The sequence below is a fragment of the Heterodontus francisci genome, chromosome 12 (assembly GCF_036365525.1).
Source record: "Heterodontus francisci isolate sHetFra1 chromosome 12, sHetFra1.hap1, whole genome shotgun sequence".
Classification (NCBI taxonomy): domain Eukaryota; kingdom Metazoa; phylum Chordata; class Chondrichthyes; order Heterodontiformes; family Heterodontidae; genus Heterodontus; species Heterodontus francisci.
In genome coordinates, this window is record NC_090382.1 from 24,944,388 (window position 1) to 24,967,428 (window position 23,041).

A 23,041-nucleotide genomic window follows, 5' to 3' on the forward strand; every position below is an offset into this window, starting at 1 on the left:
GCATCCAGCTTGTACATGCCCCACTTTCCCCAGAACAGGTTCCAATGCCCCAGAAATCTGAAGCCCTCCCTCCATCTCTCCAGCCGCACATTCATCTGGAGTGTTCTCCTATTTCTGCTCTCACTAGCACGTGGCCTTGGGAATGATCCGGAGATTAATACCTTTGTGGTCCTGCTTGCTAATCTCTTTCCTTACTCCCTAAACTCAACCTGCTGTATATAGAACGAACAAACGAGTAACCACTGCTGGTAATTTAGCTCCTTATAAATAAAAATCAGCAGAAAAAAGAAAATAAAGTAAGAAAATACCCAACAGATAATCATCAACTAGCTCCCTGTACCTCGCTGCTCTCTCTCCCCTCTCGCACTGTTTGTAGCTCCGTTGTTACAGCCGTTGCTTCCCTGTGATGTCACACCTTGATTTTTCTTTCCAAACGTCGGCAGACTGTTGGAGTGTAGTGTTGCTATCAACCTTTCCTCCCCCTTGCCCGAATGTTCTGTTTGTCAAGTAAAAGTATGATCTTTAAATATGTCTATTTCTGCAATAGTGATCAGTAGTGCAAGTACTAACTCCCTTGTGTAAGTGGTTGGGAGTTCAGGATGGGTCAACACTGAATTTCTTTGCTTTCTGCTTTTGGATTTTTCATTTAAAGCCAGAAGAAGCCTGTTTCTTTTTCTCTCTTTCTGACAGAACCCACAATATGATACTTGTGTTGAGGTTTTTTATGTGAAGGGATGGAAATGCCATAAATGATGGTGGCTAATTTTTGTTTTTTTAAAAAAGCAACAAGAAACAGCAATGATGTCAGAGTTTCTGATTCAGTGATTTGAATGCGAGCACTTTGTGTGTTCTCGCCTGCTTCCCTTACCCCCCTCACTAGCCTCAGTTTTATTCCTTCATATTTTTTCTTCTCTTCCAAAGTCGCTGACTCCTGTCTGGCTACAGTTCTGTATATTTACCATATAGTATATCGGCCAAGTCAAATTCAGTATAACATTTGTGTTGTCAGACTACTATCTCCGGCCCTGCTCTGGCCCTCAGCAGAGGTGCACACAAGCACTTGCCAACATTCTACCATTGGCTAGTTATAGGGATCAGGATCTCAAAACAAATTTTCCCTCACTAGCCCGAGGGCTCTGACATCAGTTGTAGTGGTCGTCCAGCCACCCTGATGGAGATCCCCTATTTTCAGCACAGGCTGTCGATTGAATTTGGGGCTTTCCAAATTGGTTAGCTCAGTTATATGCCACCTTTATTAACTGAGCTATTTGGGGAGCTGATTTGTCTGTTTTAATACAATCAAATTGATTTTTTTCTGAAGTTCATTTTGGTGTAACACAAATTATTTACAAAGTGGCTGAATTGCCACAAACTATGAGAAGTTGTGTTCGCATATTTAACCTCCTCTTCCTCCTTCACCATTCCAACCAAAAGAAACATGTAAGAGGTCTAATTTTACTGCAGATGGGTATACTTAGTGTTGAAAGTGTTGAAGATGCAAATCAAATTATTTCCCCTCCAGATTTAACTGAACAATAAACACAAGTGAGGCTTGAACAGAGCTCGTGAAAAGCAGTGCTTAAGAAAGCAAACTGGCTTTGTGAACAAAATATCAGATATGCGCAGACTGTCAGATCTTGTTGTTTCACAGCTGGCTGCTTTTGTGGGTAAGGATGTGTTAATGCAGCCTGGCTTCAGAGGGAGCAAGGTTCCCTGGATGGAACCCAGTATAAACTAATCAAACAGCTCCCCCTGGCCTCCAAAGCTGTCTACCGCTATTAAATTTATATCAATCACAGGATGCCTTTGCATTCGAAGTTGTAATTTTTTCCCCTCACATCTGGAAGAGGGAAATTATTTTTTGCACCAAGGGTCACAGGGATTCTGGGTAGGACAAGGAATGAGAGCCATGCAAAACATGAGAAAGGAAGAATACAACTACTTTTCCACCTTTCCAAAAAAAGTTATTTTTGAATGGTTTGGTTGTAAGCCAAGCTAGATGTAGTTTTTTTTGGTTTGCCCGATCCAGAATGCAGTGTGTGGTTTTGAAAACAATGAATTGGAATGAATTGTGTTCTTAAATAGACCTCTTGAATAAAATTGCTCTCCCCAGAGGATAGCAACTTTTACTCCTTTGTTGAGATTATATTTTTTTCATAGCACAGTAGATTTGAGGATAGAAGGGTTTAAATGGATTTTAATGGATATTTAATTTTTCAGTTCTACTCCATTAACTGTCACCAGGAGCTGGTGCCTTACTCAATGTCCTGTGTAAGTAGATTTAATAGACCAAAGGGAGAAAAAGAAGCAACTCATTATGGGCTTTTTCTAAAGTCTATTTCTGGAATGTCGGAGTTTGGCAGTAAAAGCTGCATGGGTGTGAGGAGTGGAGGTGCAAATAAAAAAACAATTTAAGTAAAGGTTGATGTGGCATTATAGAAAGTAGGACATCCATTTCTCAGCAATAATAAACAAATTCATAATGGTCTGGCACCCATAACATCGAATGTTTGTATGAAACAAGGTGAGGAGTTGTAGCGAGAGTTTCAGTAACGAAATAGGCTGAGTACAATACTTAGACCCAGCATTAGCAGGGCACCATACATGGAATTTACATTAGATTGCAGGATGATTATCATGACTCCAAATGATCAGTTACAAACAGCTGAAAGATCATCAGTCCTCACTCTGTAAAAGAAATCATGGGTGTCTAAACTAGTTCCTCCAAACCCTGGCCCTGAAGTCCAGAAAAATCTGTCATGTTTGTGCTTATATCTATTATTTGATTTAAAAACAAAAAGTGCTAGAAATACTCAGGTCTGGCAGCATCTGTGGAAAGAAGCAGAGGTTTCAGGTCAGTGACCTTTCATCAGAACTCAAACTTTGATAGTTTGTCTTGTTTGAATTTTGTGGGCCTGGAGTTTTGGAAAGTGTTCTTTTTAGCCTTATTACCTAACTGGTCGATAAATCCTAAAAAAGGAATAGCAAATTATGAAACTAAGATATCTGCAAATTAATGGGAACATGGATTTAAATTTTATATGGGACACCCAAGGCTCCCTGTTGTGCATCTGTGTGGTACATGAAGACAGAATCTTGGGGGACCTCTGCATTAGGCTGTAAAACTTCATGGGCTTTTTTTTATTTGTTCGTGGGATGTGCGTGTCACTGGCAAGGCCAGCATTTATTGCTCATCCCTAATTGTCCACAAGGTGGTGGTGAGCTGCTTTCTTGAACCGCTGTAGTTCGTGTGGTGTAGATGCAACAACAGTATTGTTAGGTAGGGAGTTCCAGGAATTTGACCATACAACAATCCGGTGCTTAAAAACCCAATAATTACTTTCACAACTCATCTCTTGCTTGAGTGAAAACCATTACTAGCATCACGTCTGGTGGGAAAAAAAGGTTTTGATGTAGTTCTATGACATTTTGGCATTTGGATACACAAGTGGGCCACACATACGTGTTGTATCCTGTTCACTTGAGATAAAAAGCTTCTTGCAAAGTTTTATTTGGACCTGACCAAATATTGTTACTTTAGGAACGTGTCGCTTCAATGCCCCCCACTTCAACAGCATGCTAAAAAGTGGTAAATGTAAGATAAGTTTTTAAAAAGTTAAGAACTCCATTTTGCCCCATAATCTTTAAACATTTTGCAAATTACAATAATACTATGGATATGTTGGTCTAGTTGAATTTTACAGATTCATTACACCAAACATCTCCCAACTCGGGAAATTTAGTACCGTGTATATTTGTCCTTCACTAGCTTTCTAATGAAGTCTCTATTGCATGTCAGACAGGGGAAGAAAAGCCAGTGATAACTGGGGCTGAGTGTCAGATACTTAGAGGTTACATCTGTGCTAAGCAATATATTATACAAAGTAATATTGAATCCTATGTAGTGCAAATGTCTGCAAATTAGTTTTTCACTTTACAGTGACAGCTACGTGATGCTTTACTTATAACTTCTTAGTTCTCTAGTTCATAGTTAACCCAGGGCTTTTGCTCGTGGAATTGGAGCTGCAATATCTAGCAGTCTAATGGTTGTTTCACATCTGTGTGCATTTGGAATAATATAAAACCCAATGTTATAATATTAAGCTCAGTGTTGTATTTGGTTAAATCTTATTGTAGATTTTGGGTATGATCCAGGTTTTCTTCCAACATTGTTAACTTGTGATTGCAACTTGCATTTACAGGAAAAAGGCAGCTTCCATAAGCAACCAAGTCTCTTGTGAACCGAAATTTGCACCCTTATCTATGCCAAATAGACTAGCAGTTATCCTCTTGTTATGATGTAAAGCACCAGAGACCATGTGGGGCCATGCTCACTATGTTCTGTTGTCTGCTGCAAAATGTAGTAAATACTGATTTGTCAGGCCATTGCATTCAGGTTGCAAATTAGTAGTTCAATTCAGAAGAAAAATAATTTCACAGAAGCTGAAAAAATGGCAAGATATTGAGTACATATACGAAGAAAGTAGCATTTGAATTAGTCCTACAGGAGGCTTAAAATATCCTGCTTGGAATGTACAGACAGTCTGACAGACTTTTTAAGACTTTTGGAGGAAACTGGCTTTTTGTAGACTGTTGGATATGAGGGCTATGTGTTGGGCAGTCTAAATCCTAAGTCTGCCTGTGGAAACTAAGTTTGAGAAACTGGACAGAAGTGAACTATGGATTAAAAGAACACTGTCCTCCACACACGGGCACGCACACACCACAGCTTGTACAATTTCTATGTCTTAAAGGCAGGTTTCATCATCCAAGATGAAATGCATTGTATGAAGAGCCATTGGGCAATTTGACACACCTCGCACCTGCCAAGGTTTTATGCTCGCAAATTTTTAACTTCTACTAAAACAAACCCCAATCCTTTATCTGCTTAATTACCAGATCAATCAATTTGCCCCATTTCTCATCACCTGACTACAGTCTCCATTTTACCATTGGTTGGTTCTAAAAAAAATTGTATATCTTTGGAGATGTTTGCTTTCATACTTTGCTGCAGAGAGAAACTCCACTTTTTATTACAGTTCCATAACTAACGTCACATGATTTACTGCAGTAACTGCCTCTTTAACTCAGGCAAATGAACCTTCGGACATTTTTAAAGAGTGGTGGTGGGAAAAGAAAAAGCTAGATACATAGAAACTGCAACTTTTATCTCTGCATTCTACTTGCTATTTTGTTTTATATTTCCAGCCATTTTTTTTTGGTGGGGATTGAGCAGCTAAGTTTTTTTTCCACCAATTCATTGCAGAAAGCCTTGATTTTATTCAAGCTAAAATGGGAAGTCTGATTGTTGGCTGTTAACTTGTATAATGCAGTGCCCCCTGGTGCAAGATGAATGTCTTTGCAAAGAGAGGAAGCAATTTTCAATAACTTTTTTTTCTGATGGGAAAGTAAAACCTTTTCTAGCTTTCTGCAGTCTTCAAATGTATCAGCAACTCTTATTTGCAGAATTATGATAGATATCTATCTGTTAAGTGTCTTAAATGTAGATTGTATATGACGGAAGATAATGCACTCTATGTAGATAAGAACAGCAATTGAGGTTTGTGAGAAAAAAGCAAAGTGCGACAGTACTGCCTTTTTTTATTTTGTGGTTTGCTTCCATCAAAGCATGCCTAACTGTTCAAAATCACAGTTTGTAGCAAAGAATGTTAATGGGCAGGGCACTTTAAAAGAGAGCATGGTGTTATGGTATGAAGTCACCAATATAATATATGTCATGTTACTGTATTCAAGGAAAAGTAACAAATAACAGCTGTCAAGCTTACACACTGCATTAAAGATAACCAAGCACAAATTTCATCAACATGATCTGGAAGGGACTTGTGCTCGTGGGCAGTGAAATGGATTGCTGTATTTTAATACTTAATTTGAAAGACTAGACTTTTGTTCTGTGCTGAGGTGTGAAATACACTGCTTTAAAGTGTACAGAATTCTTCAGTTAGAAACAAACTGCAGTTCAACCATTATCGCTCATTGCAGAGTATAAGATTTCTACTAAAGCAGACTGCTTCACTATTATGTGTTGACTGGTGGAATGTAAAAGTTAAGTGAAGAAATGTTCATTAAATGATACCATGGAGGCCTGATTTGATAAGTGCTAGATATTGTACTAGTTCTAAACTGGTGTTGCACACGAAAGCACGACATACATGATTTTAATGTATAGATTTTCAAACCAGCATCTGCAGACTCAGGACACTAGATTTATGTTTGTCATCAAATTTCTATACCTTTCTGCATTTGTTGACCTTGAGCATAAGAAATAGCATGTTACTGTGTTAACAAAAATGTTTTCTGTGATGCGGGTGCTATTTTCTTTTGGGCAGCTGACACTATCGAAAGCTAGGACAAAAAGGTCCTGGGGGTTGTTTCAATATCTGAAATGGGGTTTCCCCATGCTGATATGTTTGTAAACCAGTGTGCCAATATGACCATGAAAGGGGCAAGCTATAATTATTAATGGGCCACACTTTTGGTATCCATTTTATCTGAGTAGGATTTTCTTTGTGAAATTGGACCAGGTCCAGCCCTAATGAAACTTGCTGTATCTTCTTTGATTATTCAGCAAAGCTAATGGAACAGTAACACTTGATTTAAGACAAGTTAAATGCGCGCTGATGTGTCCTAAGGGCAGCCTGACACAAAAAATGTTTTCCCCGCCCTATCGAGGTATCTCATTAAAGCTGTCAGTGAGTCATTATTAAGTTTTCATGTGGTTGTGTGTTTTGATGCTAATGTAATGTGTATGACTTGTTTCATTTCAGCACAAATGTGGTTATGAATTATTCAGAGATCGAGTCTAAGGTTCGAGAAGCAACCAATGATGATCCGTGGGGACCTTCAGGGCAGCTAATGGCAGAGATCGCCAAGTAAGTACTAATCTTACTGAACTCTAGGGGTATCTCCAGATATACATGGATTGAGCATGCTACTAAATTATCTTTTCGAACCATTGATTTATTTATTGTTTATGAGTAAAAGCTGTGATATCACTATTTTGATCCTGAGGTTGCATTTCAAAATATGAAATTGAATTTACACCATGTTCATTTCACTTCAAGAGTGAAATGCAGCGGAATGGGAATGAGCTGGGGAAAGCATATAGGAACTGGAATGCCTAATGATATTGCTCCAGGAGCAGCCCTGACTCCACTCCTCCTGAACACTATGCAGTTTGTTATGGCTTGTTAAGTTTTGTTTCTAATGGTCTTGAGCTGCACAGGACAAGTGAAAAGGATGTTATCACTTTAACCCTACAAACCTCTTGCATCATTCTTAGTTACAGTGCAAGTAAAATTTACTGTTGAAAGAATTAACATTTTTACAACGGATTTCAGGAGTTGCTAAATGGTATCCTATAAAATCCTATCCATCTCTGCAAATGGCATTGCACGATTTGTTACTGGGTTGCAGGGGCTAGCAAGTCAGTGCTTTCTATGAAATAACTTATACTGGTTGCATTGTTAAATAACAGAGCAAGATATAATGATTAAGATTAGCACTAGAATCTAGCAAATTCCACTGTCGCAAGGTTTATTTAACTTGCTGTACCTAAGCCCATTTGTGAAGATGATTGTGCAGTACTCATTGCTTCAAATTGGTCCTACCTCTCCCACTATCAGTGATGAATCTGTAACCAGTTGTATTTTACCTTCGTGTTATGTACCTCAGCACACTGTCTTTAGACACAATCCAAATTTAGATGAAAAAAAATCTAATTTTACTGCAACATGTTTTTCATGCAGGAAAATTTCATGCACTAACCATTATGCTTTACTTAAATCGGAGTGACTTCCATGGCCCCGGTAACTGTACAAATTTTGCTAGATTGTAATTAATTGCATGAACAAAGATAAAGCTTCACGCAAGCCTTCACTGTGAACAAAGTAACACAGGGCAAAGGGTACCAAGCTATAGTCGAGAATACAGCTTGGTGACTCAAATTAATTTTTAAGAGTACAACTTTTTTGTGTGTTTCTTTTGGAGTCAGTGTATTTGAATCCTGATAAGTGGATAGGTACTTGGATCAGGGTTTCTCAGCACTGCTTTATACATTTTTTAAAAAATTATAAGAAGTTTTAAATGTTGTTCCTCAGTCTATCTAGTCATTGTAGTAGACTACAGTTGAATCATGTGATATGTCTCACACATTACTTGGGGCCTGGAATTTATTTTTTGATGTTTTAGCCTGTCCCTGCACCGAGGTTCAACTTGAAGGGACTGTGGTCTCTGTTCTGGGATAACGGGGTGGAAGGTTATCGGGGGTAGGTGGAAATGTGGAGTAATCAGTTCAGCCATGAACTTATTGAATGGCGGAGCAGGCTTGAAGGGCCGAGTGGCTTACTTGTCCTCCTAATTCGTATGTTCGTATTTAACACATTGTGCTAAGCAATCAAAGCACAAGTGGTGTGAATATTTATTTGGATCAGGACCGTGCATGCTATTACTGGCTTAGGAATTCTGCATTGGGTCTGGCCATGAGTAGAAAGTGGTTTAGTGTATTAGAAATCTCTTTTTTGATCGAGTAAGCTCCTTCTCTGTCTCCCACCACCACAACCTCTCCCACAGCCACCTGCTGCACTCCAAGTCAGTTGAACTCTGCTGGCCATTACAAAACAGAGCTAATAGTAGTAGTCAGGACAGAATTATCTTAATTCAATGTTAAAAACTGAGCTGCCAGGGCAGTAAATGCTTTTCATGAACAGCAACAAGGAATAACAAGTTTTGGTGTGTTTTGTAAACTGTGCAATATAATGAATGATCACAGGGTGAGTTAGCTGTTTATTTGCTTTCTCCTTGATTTAGAGCTAGTATGTGTGCTAGTGTGCAAACGGGTCCAAAACCAATGAAGGACCCAGCTTGTATCTGCAATTCATTCCAGGCCATCTGTTACATATGTAATAACACTAAATATTTGATATGCTGTACGTCAGATCAGCATAGAAAACTCTTAGTAGCCAGCTGGGGATCTGCTGGGGTATTCTACTTTAATGTTAATGTACTGGCAATAATTTGCAGCACTGCTTGATTCATAATGCCTATTTGTAAAAGGATATATTGTGTGTATGCCAAACCTATTCTGCCACCTACAGGCAGCTCTTATTTATTGCTTCTGCTGTGGGAGCATAGACCCACAGCAATTTCCTTTTTGAGTAAAAATAGTATAAAGTAAACGCCTAAAGTTCCAATCTCTCACTTGTTCAGTTCTTTTGTTTTGTTTTCTTTCTTTACATATATTGAATTTGCTAAAGCAATTTTTTTTAATTATAGGTCTACGTTTATGTATGAACAGTTTCCTGAAGTTATGAACATGCTTTGGTGTCGTATGCTGAAAGACAATAAAAAGAATTGGAGGCGGGTCTATAAGGTGGGGTAACCAAGCATTCATTTCCCATTTCATGACACTTCCGATTTACACTTCCCAAATTTTGAAATGCAACTTTTTCTCTTAGTAAAAAATCATGTGGAGGAGTTTAATATATTGCAGAAAACAAAGCAGATTTTATTGCTCTGTTTTGACATTGAAAGATTGACTAAAGAAATTTAATATTTGTGCTGTCAAAATCATCTGCCAAATGGTAGCACAATCTGTCTTAAATTCATGATCACACAAAATGGTTTAAATGCTAAAATCTCGAGTGATTTGCATTACATCATTCAGTGTACTCTGTACCATTATATTTTTCTTCCATTTTAAATCTTCCGATAGTTCTTGACCCTTTTTTAAAAATCTGCACAGCATCTCGGTCCATACCATTAACATTTTTGAATACTGCTTCAAGTAGATTTAGGAAAATTGCACCAATTTAAAAATTGCATTGAACTTCATTACATAGTAAAACTTCAATCTTCAAATGGGATAGAAGCAATTGATAGCATTTTGAACAGTGGCGCAGTGGGGGGGCGGCGCAGTGGTTAGCACCGCAGCCTCACAACTCCAGGGACCCGAGTTCAATTCTGGGTACTGCGGAGTTTGCAAGTTCTCCCTGTGACTGCGTGGGTTTTCGCCGGGTGCTCCGGTTTCCTCCCACCGCCAAAGACTTGCAGGTGATAGATAAATTGGCCATTGTAAATTGCCCCTAGTGCAGGTAGGTGGTAAGGAATATGGGATTACTGCAGGGTTAGTATAAATGGGTGGTTCTTGGTCGGCACAGACTCGGTGGGCTGAAGGGCCTGTTTCATTGCTGTATCTCTAAATAAAAAATAAAAATAAATTTGAAGCATGATTTTATTTTTTCTTATTCGTTCATGGGATGTGGCCAGTGTTTGTTGCTCATCCCTAATTGCCCTTGAGAAGGTGGTGGTGAGCTGCCTTCTTGAACCACTGCTGTCCATGTACACCCAAAGTGCTGTTAGGAAGGGAATTCCAGGATTTTGACCCAGCATCAGTGAAGGAACGGCGATATAGTTCCAAGTCAGGGTGTGTGGCTTGGAGAGGAACTTGTAGGCGATCGTATTCCCATGCATCTGCTGCCTTTGTCCTTCTAGGTGATCGAGGTTGCGGGTTTGGAAGGTCCTGTCTAAGAACGCTTTGCGAGTTGTCGCAGTGCATCTTGTAGATGATGCACACTGCTGTCACTGTGCACCGGTGGCAGCGGGAGTGAATGTTTAAGATGGTGGATAGGGTTCCAGTCAAGAGGGCAGCTTTGTCCTGGATGGTGTTAGGTTTCTTGGGTGTTGTTGGAGCTGCACCCATCCAGGCAAGTGGAGACTATTCTATCACACTCCTGACTTATGCCTTGGACAGGCTTTGGGAAGTCAGGAGGTGAGTTACTTGCTGCAGAATTCCCAGCCTCTGGCCTGCTCTTGTAGCCGGTATTTACATGGCTGGTCCAATTAAGCTTCTGATGAATGGTAACTCTCCAGGATGGTGATGGTGGGGGATTCAGCAATGGTAATGCTGTTGAATATAAAAGAGAGATGGTTAGATTCTCTTTTGTTGGAGATGGTCATTGCCCAGCACTTGTGTGGTACGGATGTTACTTGCCGCCTATCAGCCCAAGCCTGAACATTGTCCAGGTCTTGCTGTATGTGGGCAGGGACTGCGTCAGTATCTGAGGAGTCGCTAATGGTACTGAACATGATACAACATCCCCACTTCTGACCTTATGATGGAGGGAAAGTCATTGATGAAGATGTTTGGACCTATGACACTACCCTGATGAACTCCTGCAACGATGTCCTGGGGCTCAGATGATTGTCCTGCAACAGCCAGTCCTAGGGCTCAGATGATTGTCCTGCAACAGCCGCAACCATCTTTTTTTGTGCTAGGTATGACTCCAAACAATGGAATGATTTTCCTTGATTTCCATTGACTAATTTTGCTAGGGTTCCTTGATGCCACACTTGATCAAAAGCTACCTTGCTGTCTGGAGCTGATTGGCCCTGGTGGAACTCAAACTGAGTATCGGTGAGCAGGTTATTTATTTATTTATTCTAATTCATTCATGTGATGTGGGCGTTGCTGGCTAGGCCAGCATTTATTGCCCATCCCTAATTGCCCTCGAGAAGGTGGTGGTAAACCGCCTTCTTGAACCGCTGCAGTCAATGTGAGGTAGGTAAGTCCATAGTGCTGTTAGGAAGGAAGTTCCAGGATTTTGACCCAGTGAAAGTGAAGGAACGGCGACATAATTCCAAGTCAGGATGGTGCGTGACTTGCAGGTGGTGGTGTTCCCATACATTTGCTGCCCTTGTCCCTCTAGTTGGTAGAGGTCGTGGGTTTGGAAGGTGCTGTCTAAGGAGCCTTGGTGCATTGCTGCAGTGCATCTTGTAGATAGGACACACGCTGCCACTGTGCGTTGGTGGTGGAGAGAGTGAATGTTTTTGGATGGGGTGCCAATCAAGTGGGCTGCTTTGTCTTGGATGGTGTCGAGCATCTTGAGTGTTGTTGGAGCTGCACCCATCCAGGTAAGTGGAGAGCATTCCATCACACCCCTGACTTGTGCCTTGTAGTTGGTGGACAGGCTTTGGGGAGTCAGGAGGTGAGTTCTCGCCACAGGATTCCTAGCCTGTGACCTGCTCTTGTAGCCACAGTATTTATATGGCTACTCCAGTTCAGTTTCTGGTCAATGGTAGCCTCTAGGATGTTGATATTGGGGGAATCAGCGATGGTAATGCCATTGAATGTCAAGGGGAGATGGTTAGATTCTGACTTGTTGGAGATGGTCATTGCCTGGCACTTGTGTGGCATGAACGTAGTCAGAGAGAGAGTCGTACAGCATGGAAACAGGCCCTTCAGCCCGCCGTGTCCATGCCGACCGTAATGCCTATCTATACTAATCCCACCTGCCGTGCATTAATTCCATATCCCTCTATGCCTTGCTCATTCAAGTACCTGTCCAGATGCCTCTTTAATGCTGCTACTGTTCCTGCCTCCACCACCTCCTCAGGCAGCTCATTCCAGATACCCACTATTCTTTGTGTGAAAAATTTACCCCTTTGATCCCCTTTAAACTTCCTCCCCCTCACTTTAAATCTGTGCCCTCTAGTTTTAGTCACCCCTACCATGGGAAACAGACTCTGGCTATCTACCCTATCTATGCCTCTCATAATTTTATATACCTCTATCATGTCCCCTCTCAACCTCCTTCGCTCCAGGGAAAACAGACCCAGCCTATCCAATCTCTCTTTATAACTCAAGCCCTCCAAACCAGGCAACATCCTTGCAAATCTTTTCTGCACCCTCTCTAGCTTAATCACATCTTTCCTGTAGTGCGGCGACCAGAACTGCACACAGTACTCCAAATGTGGCCTAACCAACGTTATGTACAACTGTAACATGACGTCCCAACTCTTGTACTCAATGCCTCGGCCGATGAAGGCAAGCATGCCATATGCCTTCTTCACCACCCTGTCTACCTGTGTTGCCACTTTCAGGGAACTATGTACTTGCACCCCAAGGTGTCTCTGTTCATCAACACTCCCCAGCGCCCTGCCATTCACTGTATATGTCCTGCCCTGGTTTAACTTCCTAAAATGCATCACTTCGCACTTATCTGCATTAAATTCCATTTGCCAATCCCTTGCCCACTTTCCCAGTTGCTCTATATCCTGTTGTAACCTTAGACAACCTTCTTCACTGTCCACTATACCACCAATTTTGGTGTCATCTGCAAACTTACTAATCATACCCCCTACATTCTCATCCAAGTCATAAATATATATGACAAACAACAGAAGGCCCAGCACCGATCCCTGCAGCACACGACTAGTCTCCGGCCTCCAATCTGAAAAACAACCCCCCACTACCACCCTCTGCCTCCTATCACCAAGCCAATTTTGTTTCCAATTGGATAGCTCACCCTGGATCCCATGTGTTCAAACCTTCTGGACCAGCCTACCATGTGGGACCTTGTCAAAGGCCTTGCGAAAGTCCATGTAGACAATGTCCATCATCCTGCCCTCGTCAATCCTCTTGGTCACCTCCTCAAAAAACTCAAATCAAATTCGTGAGACATGATTTCCCACGCACAAAGCCATGCTGACTATCCCTAATCAGACCATGCCTTTCCAAATGAATATAAATCCTGTCTCTCAGAATCCCTTCCAATAACTTTCCCACCACTGATGTAAGGCTCACCAGCCTATAGTTCCCTGGCTTATCCCTGCTGCCCTTCTTAAATAAAGTCACAACATTACCTATCCTCCAGTCTTCCGGTACCTCACCCGTGGCTAACGATGATACAAAAATCTCTGCCAGGGCCCCAGCAATCTCCTCCCTTGCTTCCCATAGCATCCTAGGATACACCTGGTCAGGCCCTGGGGATTTATCCACCTTAATGTGCTTCAAAACCTCCAACACCGCCTCCTTTTGTAATGTTGATATGCTCTAGGATATCGGTGTTCCCTCCCTTGAACTCACTAGATTCCATGGCCTTCTCTGCGGTAAATACAGAAGAGAAGTATTCGTTTAAGACCTCGCCCATTTCCCGTGGCTCCACACATTGATTACCACACTGATCCTTAAGGGGACCTACTCTCTCCCTAGCTACCCTTTTACTCTTAATATACTTATAGAATCTTTTAGGATTCTCTTTTATCTTATCTTCCAGGGAAATCTCATGGCCCCTTTTCGCCCTCCTAATTTCCTTCTTAAGTGTGGTCCTACATCCCCTATACTCGTCGAGGGACTCGCTTGATCCCAACTGCCTTTTCCTGACATATGCCTCCTTCTTTGTCCTGACCAGACCCTCGATATCCCTCGTCAACCAAGGTTCCCTAAACTTGCCAGCCTTGCCCTTCCATCTAACAGGAACATACCGGCCCTGAACTCTTCCTCTATCACTTTTAAAAGCCTCCCACTTGCCAGATGTCCCTTTACCTGTAAACAGCCTCTCCCATTCAACTTTTGAGAGTTCCTGTCTGATGCCATCGAAAGCCTTTCCCCAATTTAGGACTTCAACCTGAGGACCAGTCCTATCCTTTTCCATAACTATCTTGAAGCTAATAGAGTTATAGTCACTGGTCCCAAAGTGCTCCCCCACTGACACATCAACCACCTGCCCATCCTCATTTCCTAAGAGGAGGTCAAGTGTAGCCCCTTCTCTAGTAGGGCCATTCACATACTGCTTCAGAAAACTATCCTGGACACACTTAACAAATTCTTCCCCATCTGATCCCTTAGCACTATGGCAGTCCCAGTCAATATTAGGGAACTTAAAATCACCTACTATTACAACCCTATAATTCCTACACCTAACTGTGATTTCCCTACAGAGATGCTCCTCCAATTCCCTCTGACTATTGGGGGGCCTATAGTATAATCCCATCAAAGTGATCACCCCTTTCTTATTTCTAAGTTCTCCCCATAGGGCCTCGCTGGACGTTCCCCCTAGGATATCCTCTCTAGGTACTGCAGTGATGTCCTCAATCAATAGTGCAACTCCCCCTCTTACCTCCACCTCTGTCACGCCGGAAGCATCGGTACCCCGGAACATTGAACTGCCAGTCCTGCCTATCCCTCAACCACGTTTCCGTAATAGCTATAATATCACAATGCCACGTACCGATCCATGCTCTGAGTTCAGTAGCTTGCCACTTATCAGCCCAAGCCTAGATATTGTCCAGGTCTTGCTGCATTTCTGCATAGACTGCTTCAGTATCTGAGCAGTCACAAATTGCTGTGTAAGTGCTGCTCGATAGCAGTATCAATGACCCCTTCATTCACTTTGCTGATGGTTGACTGAGTGAAGGAGCAGTAATTGGCTGGATTGGATTTGTCTTGCTTTTTGTAGGCAAGACATACCTGAGCAATTTCCCACTTTGTCTGGTAGATGCTAGTGTTGTAGTTGTACTGGAACTGCGTGGCTGGGGTCATGGCTAGTTCTGGAGCACAAGTATTCAGTGCTACAGCCCAGCTGTTTTCGGGACCTATAGCCTTTTCTTGCTCTCACGTGGAGTGAATCGAAATGCCTGGAGCCTGGCATCTGTGATGCTGGGGACCTCTGGAGGAGGCCGAGATGGGAATGTTTGTGGAGCCTCCTCCTCTGGTTTGTTGATTGTCCTCCACCATTCACAATGGATGTGGCAGGATTGCAGAATTTTGATCTGATGCATGGGTTGTGGGATTGCTTTGCTCTGTCTATAGCATGCTGCTTCCATTGTTTAACATGCATATAGTCTTTCACCAGGTTGACATCTCATTTTTAGTTATGCCTAGTGCTGCACCGGGCATAATCTCCTACACTCCTCATTGAACTGGGTTGTTCCCCCGGCTTGATGTAATGGCAGAATGAATGATATGCTAGGCCATGAGGTTACAGATTGTGGTTGAATACAGTTCTTCTGCTGAAGTCCCACAGGGCCTCATGGATGCCCAGTTTTGAGTTGCAAGATCTGTTGTGAATTTATCCCATTTAGCAGGGTGGTAGTGCCACACAACAAAATGGAGCATGTTCTCAGTGTGAAGACGGGAATTTCTCTCCACAAGGTGTGTGCGGTGGTCACTCCTACCAATACTGTTATGGAGAAATACATCTGTGACAGACTGGTGAGGGCAAGATCAAGTAGGTTGGACCGACTCGAATGTTAGAATTCATTGAACATCAGAGAACATTTTCAGTCAAAAATTGGTGGTTGAAGCACTGCCAAATGGGAGGCGGGGGAAAACTAAGGTGTAAGCACCTTAGAGACGTTTAAGAGGCATCTTGACAAATGCATGAATAGGATGGGAATAGAGGGATACGGACCCCGGAAGTGCAGAAGCTTTTAGTTTAGGCAGGCATCAAGATCGGCGCAGGCTTGGAGGGCCGAATGGCCTGTTCCTGTGCTGTACTGTTCTTTGTTCTTTGTTTACCCTCTGAAATTCAGTTGCCTTGAGTTGGGAGAGAATGTTTGTGTATTTGAACATCCCCTTTTTCCGTTTCATTGTTCATGTTTGAAAGAGCCATCTCTTTTTTTTAAACTGGGGTCACATGCTAATGTTTCTTACCAACTTGAAGAAATTTTCACAGTATGTTAATAATGCAATTATTTTTGTCGAAAGAATTTACAATTTCAGTAATAGCATCTTATCAATTTTATTTTTTGCTTGAACTTGTTCAAGGAGCCGATCTGAATTTTGTGTGAATTCCATTTTATGTACAGCGAACATTATTTTGCAGTGAGATATTTGCATGCTGGTGCATTTGGCCTTCAAGTTTGGGCCAAACTGTTGTAAAATGTATGGACTAATACTACATTGGAGCTAAGACGGTAGAAAATATCCAAGAAATATTACATCAGTTTAACAAAATCTACACCTTGGGTCTTTTTTTATTTGAACTAATTTCGCAGGATTTTGAGGCAGATGAGAGGCATGTGAAGTTGAAGCTTGTGTTCTATTTCCGTCCAATTGGAGGAGGAATTAATTTAAAACTATCTGAAATAAAAGTGGCAGTTGTCAATTTGATTGCTGAAAGTTTAGTATTTGTGTAGGATGCAAAGGCTTGGACCATAATGCTTCAGGCTTTAATCCACCATAGAGTGTCATGTAAGGCACCTTTAGCACTATACAGTCCAGAAATTCTGGCCATTGTTTATCCCTCAACCAACATCACTTTATATTTAAAAAAAACTATTGTCTGCATATGTACTCATTGCTGTTTGTGTGACCTTGCTGCACGCAAATTGTCTGTCGCATTTTCCTACATTACGAAAGTGACTTCACTTCAAAAAATACATAATTGGCTGCAAAGCACTTCTTGAGACTTCCTGTGTTTGTGAAAGGCACTATCTAAATATAATTTTCTTACTTGTCATTCTTTTACAAATTTATAAAGCAATTGTGTAACTTTAAAATCTTCCACAAGATAGGTTTTTATTTTTTGCTTCACTGCAGAAGGTACATCTGTTCATTCTGAACAGAATTTTAATGAAGACCCCCTCCCCCCCCCCCCCCCCCACTACATGAAAAACAAAAGGCGGGTTTTGTTTGACTTGAGATGTGCAAATCTATTTTCAACATATCTAAATGCATCTTGGCAATATTTAAAAACTTGGAGTTGGCTGATTTTAGATGGCTTTGAACAAACGAGGCAAGGAACACATCTGAAATGTAAATATTTCATGTATGTACAAGATGCAAGAAGTAAATCATTCTACCCAAGTACTTTTGTCTCTGATTATCTAGTTATAGATGTATGTTACAATGTTTTAGCACAAGTTCTTTAAATCTGTTCATGAAGCAATGACCCCATGTGTCCTTTGCTTAATAACATATAAAAACGTGGAATTAATATTCCTGTAAGTGTAACAGACAACTGCAGTAATCCCCAATGTGTTTCACTGCTGAGACTCGATGATAAACAGCCGCAGATGGTAATTAACGAGGTTCAAACGCTCCAGACTATTATTTGGTCTGTTGAAGAAAATGCAGAGCTTACAGTATTTATCTCCTAATGTGTGAAATCTTTACTGGATTTTTTAAAAACTTTCAAACACTTGTCAGTGAACATGTGGTACAGTGTGCAAATATGTTCACTATTTGGATGTTTTAATTGATTTGCAATACTATTTGAATTGGGGAGGGTACTTAATTTATAGGTTACCTTATTTTCAATATCACAACAGGATGATTACTTTCAAATGAAAATTTTAAATAAAAATAATTGAGACTACATATTTTTTTAAATTTCCAGTTTGTACCCTTTCAATTTGCCTATTTTTCAAACACTGTTGAAAGAATAACTTTCAAAGCTAATGTTTAGAAAATATCTCATTCCCTGTGCATGTTTGATTATGAGCAGACATGTAGTGACCGTTATGACTGGGATCTGAGGAGGTTCTATGTGTATTTTCAGCCTCCTGCTGTATTTTTTATTGTGCAAGCTTTGACGAGCTGTATTGGTTACAGGTTGTAGCAGAAGTGCAGAATATTATAGTATATTATGTCATTGTGTAGATTTTAGGTTTTTTTTCTAATATCCGCTTGTCTTTCCTTTTTGGTGTCAGCTGTAATGAAATTCTAGATTGGGAGGAAGTTCTGTACCTGAAGAGAAACTCCCTAATGACTAGTTGACTGCTGCTCTTAAGCTTCATAATTCAAAAAATAATTTGTTGGTTTACATTATGTGGTGGGTTTGACACATTGTTTCGTGAATTTTACTTTCTTTTGTCTAGAGGGGGTCAAAAGCATTTATTAAAGAGGAATGCAGAGAATTTTGTTCCTTCTAAATGGTGCTGATGTAAAAGATCAGTTTACGGATATTAAATTTTATAACATAATTTGCTGTCACGTGCATTACCTTTATGATATAATTCCCTGATTTCAATCCTTAAATATTACAATTTTAGATTGTTCTGTGTAGTGAAAGGGCTTTGGAAATAATGCCCTTGTTATTGTGCAAGGGCACTGTGTCAAGTGGAAGACAATGTTTTGTAGTTATTGTAAATAATAGCTAATAAATATTTTCTGTGTGCATCAACTAATTGGCAGACCCGGTCACTGTTTCACCATCTAACTCGAAAGAATGCTACTAATTAGTATGTTGAGAATGCATCAATATCTCTTTAATTTTTGCTTGTGTGGAAGGCAAATTTATTTATGTTCTGTTGAGTTGGTAAACTAATCATGCAGCTGTCAATTTTGATTTGTGCTGGGAATTCCTCCCACTGACTGCTGACATTCACGGTATTTTATTAAAGCAGAAAGCAATCATTGCATTGTGGCAGCGTGCGACTTTGTTCTCGCAAACATAAAACACTTTTCTCTTCATCGTGTGTTTTTTGTCGTCTTCTTCCTTTACAGTCCATGCTTCTTTTGTCTTACCTCATAAGGAATGGGTCAGAACGAGTAGTTACTAGTGCCAGAGAACACATTTACGATTTGCGGTCAATGGAGAACTACCATTTCGTAGGTAAGCAAACCTCTAGTGCTAGGGAGCAAAAGAAAAAGCTTTGAGCAAATTATAACAGCAAGCGGAGTTGTCAGTCACCTCAGCCAGTAGATCAGCTTCCTTCACTAATTAGAATGTGACTGGTGGCACTATCTGAAGTATACAGAATCTGAGATTTGGGGACCCTAGAGTATTAATTAGCGAAGACAAGAACTCGCAGAAAGGACATGGTAATAACAACACAACTAGCACAACATAAGTGCTCAGGTTTTTCTTTAAAAAAAACACAACAGCTATGACTCCCTTGTGATGCTCATAAAGAAATTGCCTTAATTACACAGGAAGGAAAGGTTAGACACCAACACAGACTAATCTGTTTGAAGAAGCAAAAATATCTGCAAATAATATTTACAGTGCAATGGCAATAAGGCCATGTTTTTATTGTTTTGACATTAAAGTCAAAACTTGAAGACTAAAATAAAACTGATATTGGACTTTGTCAGATATAGATGTACTGTCTAATAATAACCCAGATGTCTTTTTTATATGGGTAAATTCTGTAGGATCGACAGAGCTGTTCAGTTGCAAGTCCAATAGCTCAATTTGGGAAGAAGTGCTTTTCAAAAATTGGCATTTATTGCTTTCTGTAATTAGTAATACAGCCAATATTGTACAGACAAATGCAGCAAAATTGTAATTAATGTATCTAACATGACATTTCAGAATGGAAAACTATTAAAATTATACCATCTTACTTTCAATTTGTGTTCCTTTTTTTTGAACCTTTTGTACTTGTATGAAAGTTGCTTCAAAGCCATACAGGTGTAAAATTGGTATTTTGAGACTGGGAGTAAGGACATTCATTACAAGTGATCTCCACCATTCTGGACTAAAGAAGTGAAAACTTAACTAGTGCTTTAATGATCCCAATCGCTGCCCAATGACTCTGGCTAGGAAGTTCTTATTCGCAGGCTCAAGGGAATTAGGTGTTGCTCTACTAGAATAGCCTGTGGGATTTAAAATGTATAGACACACACCACAAAAGAACAACAGGTGAGGTGTAGGAGAACTAGTAGCACACATGGACCTATAATCCAGTAAGAATCGTCGTCATCAGAGGAGAATGTAAAAAATTGACGTGATAATTTAGAGTATTTGCAGCATGAAACTTACCTGCTCACCCAGCTTCATGCTTCACTTGATAACCCAAGTTTCCTGGTTTGTACACAGAGATCTTTATATACATAGAGCTTCTTCACTGGGAAGCTTTGATCTCATCCATTTGGTATTTGCCAAGCACATTTCATATTATCTGATTGTTTATTTGGAGATGGAATTTATTACTCTCAGCCTTTGTTTACCTGATTTTCACTGCTGTCCAGATGAAAATGGCAAGGACCAAGGAATAAATGTGAGACAGAAGGTGAAAGAAATGGTGGAGTTTGTACAGGATGATGATCGCCTTCGGGAAGAGCGGAAAAAAGCCAAGAAAAACAAAGACAAATACATTGGAGTTTCTTCAGACAGTATGGGAGGCTTTAGATACAGTGAGTACTGAGATGTTTAATGCAAATAGAAAAGGATGCACATGTTAAGCATCTAACTTTCAAGTTTTTGTTTTGGATGTTCCGCAAGGATTCAGAAGAAGGACAAGAATGTAGTTGAGCTATTTGCATTTAGAAATAAAGATTTCAAACCTAACTTTGAAATGTTCTCTGACCTACATTCCAAACAATCTTTTACATGTATTTTAACCTGCATAATTAACTGGAAACAGCATGGTGATCTCCTAACTATAGAATTAGGGCAACTCTCCACCATTTAAAGCTAACTCGAAATATTTAGGTCTGTTCAGCGAATGTTGGAAAGAATTTGCTGGTGTAGTCAGTTTGTTTAATTCGACTTTCAAATACACATCTGGAAATGGTAAGAATTCCGTTTTTGTTGTTACAAATCCAGCCCAGACTGATGAAAACTCCTTTGTCAACTGCTGTTAACGATTAATGAGATGTGTGAGCAGTCTCGATCTGGACATATTGGGTATGGACCTACAGCACAAAACTGCCTCGGATTTGACACTTAATTACCAGTGCCACTCTGAGGTGTCATACAGTGGCTGGTATGAAAAATGGAACAATGTTACACAGGTGTAAAAGATGGGTGATCTTCTGAGATCAGGGCTAGGCATTTGGCTTTGCTATAACTGACCTAGGAGTGTCTGCTGACACTGGGTGTCTGAAATGAGTTCCATTTCATCCATTTCCCTTACCTTTTATGGGATTAAATTAAGCAAAGATTAGTACTTTGCATGAGTTGAAACCTAAACCGCTGCCAGTTCTGTACTACCTACTCCATTTAATTATATAGGTAAGCTTTGTTGTACAATCTTGCGACGAAAAATTCTTATCCCACTCACCTTTTTCCCCCTCATCCATTTTCTGTAATCTCGATTTGCATTCCCTCTTTTATGAAAACAGACACCTATGTGAAACGTTAATAGGCATTTGATACTCCGTGACCATTCTGCAATTGAGAGCCCAGACAGTGAGTGCTGGCAGTGGGAAGGATGTAAAAGTTATCCTTATTGAGGTCCTCGCCAGATATGCACTTGTTTAGATTTTTAGATTTAGAGATACAGCACTGAAACAGGCCCTTCGGCCCACCGAGTCTGTGCCGACCATTAACCACCCATTTATACTAATCCTACACTAATCCCATATTCCTACCACATCCTCACCTGTCCCTATATTCCCCTACCACCTACCTATACTACGGGCAATTTTATAATGGCCAATTTACCTATCAACCTGCAAGTCTTTTGGCTGTGGGAGGAAACCGGAGCACCCGGTTTGTTTGGGAACTACATGGAGGAACCTTACAATATCACAATTCCTCAATTCAAGTATGTGGCAGCAACCAAAAAGAACAGAGTAGTCAGAGTAATGGATAAATTTATAAAATAAGGAAGAAGGTGATAGGTAACTTTTAACTGGCACCATTACCACAGTCTCCTTCCCAAGATTTGTCCTGGTCAATATTTATCCCTCAACCAACACCTAAAATCTTTTGCGTGGGACTTTGCTATCCACAAATTGGCTGCCACATTTCCTATGTTCCAACAGTGACTCTATCGCACTTCAGGATGTCCAGAGGTTGTGAAAAGTTGCTAAGTAAATGCAAGTCTTTTTTTCCTTGCTTTACAGTAAAACCGTAAGGAGAAACTCTGTGCCCTAATGTGAATAGGGGTGCCAGTCTGTGTGCCACACTGTGGGAACAGGATAAATGGAGAATGATATATCTGGGCACATTGCAGCAGAGGTTTGATAATCAGGAGTAGGAACCTTGCATTATTTCCCCCCCCCCCCCCCCCCCTTTCTAGCTCAGGTGTGTTGAACCTAGGCCATTGGACACTTTGGAGGAATGCTGCTGCTAAGTGGCACGCAGTAGTACCTGCTGGAAGTGTACATTTTTGGACATTATGTGCGGCTGTATGGCACTTGGCTGCGCTGGGTCTCCAAGGCTGAGCAGTCTGCTGATACCCCCTGCTCAGGCTTGCAGCTGTATGATGGAGGTAAGGTACTGGAGATTTGTTGCAAAGGAGAGATGAAGGGAGGAAATTACAGTTTCTTACCTATCTTTTATGAACAATTTAGTGAAATGATCAGGAGTTTAACCAACTAGATTTTCTAGTTTTTAAAAAAAATCTT

General features: G+C 40.6%; 1 protein-coding gene across 1 annotated transcript in view; it reads left to right on the forward strand.

The window, feature by feature from the left end:
* clint1a (clathrin interactor 1a) overlaps positions 1-23,041 on the forward strand; it is a 230,668-nt gene that overhangs the window by 148,815 nt on the left and 58,812 nt on the right. Inside the window, exons 2-5 of the mRNA XM_068043203.1 lie at positions 6,786-6,890; positions 9,292-9,388; positions 19,247-19,355; positions 20,717-20,881. Of these exons, the coding sequence (XP_067899304.1) occupies positions 6,786-6,890; positions 9,292-9,388; positions 19,247-19,355; positions 20,717-20,881 (476 nt within the window). The remainder of the gene's footprint in view (positions 1-6,785; positions 6,891-9,291; positions 9,389-19,246; positions 19,356-20,716; positions 20,882-23,041) is intronic.